The sequence below is a fragment of the Aureococcus anophagefferens genome, assembly GCF_000186865.1.
Source record: "Aureococcus anophagefferens unplaced genomic scaffold AURANscaffold_450, whole genome shotgun sequence".
Taxonomy (NCBI): Eukaryota; class Pelagophyceae; order Pelagomonadales; family Pelagomonadaceae; genus Aureococcus; species Aureococcus anophagefferens.
This window is the reverse complement of record NW_008705927.1, coordinates 1-862: the sequence shown is the minus strand read 5'-3', so window position 1 is coordinate 862 and position 862 is coordinate 1. Positions and strand designations below refer to the sequence as shown.

The following is an 862-nucleotide window of genomic DNA, read 5'->3' as shown; positions in this document are numbered from 1 at the left end:
GGACGAAGGGGTCGCCGAACGTCGCGCGGTCGTTCGAGAACGGCACGGAGCACGTCCGCAGCACGCCCCGCCGCCAGACGTGGACGCCGAAGTCCGCGTCGACGAGCACCCAGATGCGGACGTCGAACTTGCGCCCGCCCGGCTCGAGGAGCAGCGGGTCGCCGAGGTACGCGGACGCGACCCACGCGACGGAGCCTGCGGCGGCGCGAACCTTCGGACGTCGCTCGCGCGGGCCGCGTCCGCGTCGATGCGGCCGCCGGGTGGACGAGTCGCGCGCGCTCGTCGCGCGCTCGACGGCCTCGCGTCCCGACCGTCGCGCGCCCGTCGCGTCGAAGTCAAGTTGAAGTCCGAGGGCGCGAGTCGGCGCGCGGGGATGCGCCCGGCGCGAGGGCCGCGACGTGCGCGTCGATGGCGGCGAGGTCGTCGAAGATGGCGATGCGCGCGCCCTTGCCCCCGTCCGAGGGCTTGAGGATCCACGCGGCGCGGCCGTCGCCGCCGCGCGCGTCGTGCGCGGCGGCGAGCGCGGCGCGCTCCGAGAGGTCGTCGCGGCCGGGCACCTGCGCGGCGCGCGCGTCGGGCCGCGCGCGGCCCCGGCGCCGGCGCGGCGGCGCGCGAAGACGAAGGTGAGCGGGAGCCAGGCCGGCGCGTCGCCCGCGCCGCCGCCGCGCCGGAGCCTGTGTGCAAATCAACCAGTGAGCTGGGACGTCGGGGCCAAACTTCAGAATTCTCTAGCTCGGTCAAATCGAAGTCGATTCGGCTGATTTTTGGACGAATCGATTGCTCTCAGCGAGTTCTCGAAGCACGGCGGAAGTGCTTGTGTCAAAACATTCGAATACGCGCATATGAAGTCGGGTTGAATATT

At 72.4% G+C, this 862-nt stretch overlaps 1 protein-coding gene across 1 annotated transcript in view; it reads right to left on the bottom strand.

The window, feature by feature from the left end:
• Positions 1-674, bottom strand: part of AURANDRAFT_68832 (hypothetical protein) — a gene marked incomplete at both ends in the record, with an annotated part of 6,516 nt that extends 5,842 nt beyond the window's left edge. Inside the window, 3 exons of the mRNA XM_009044564.1 lie at positions 5-211; positions 399-557; positions 620-674. Coding sequence (XP_009042812.1) covers positions 5-211; positions 399-557; positions 620-674 — 421 coding nt within the window. The remainder of the gene's footprint in view (positions 1-4; positions 212-398; positions 558-619) is intronic.
• Between the last annotated feature and the right edge of the window lie 188 nt (positions 675-862).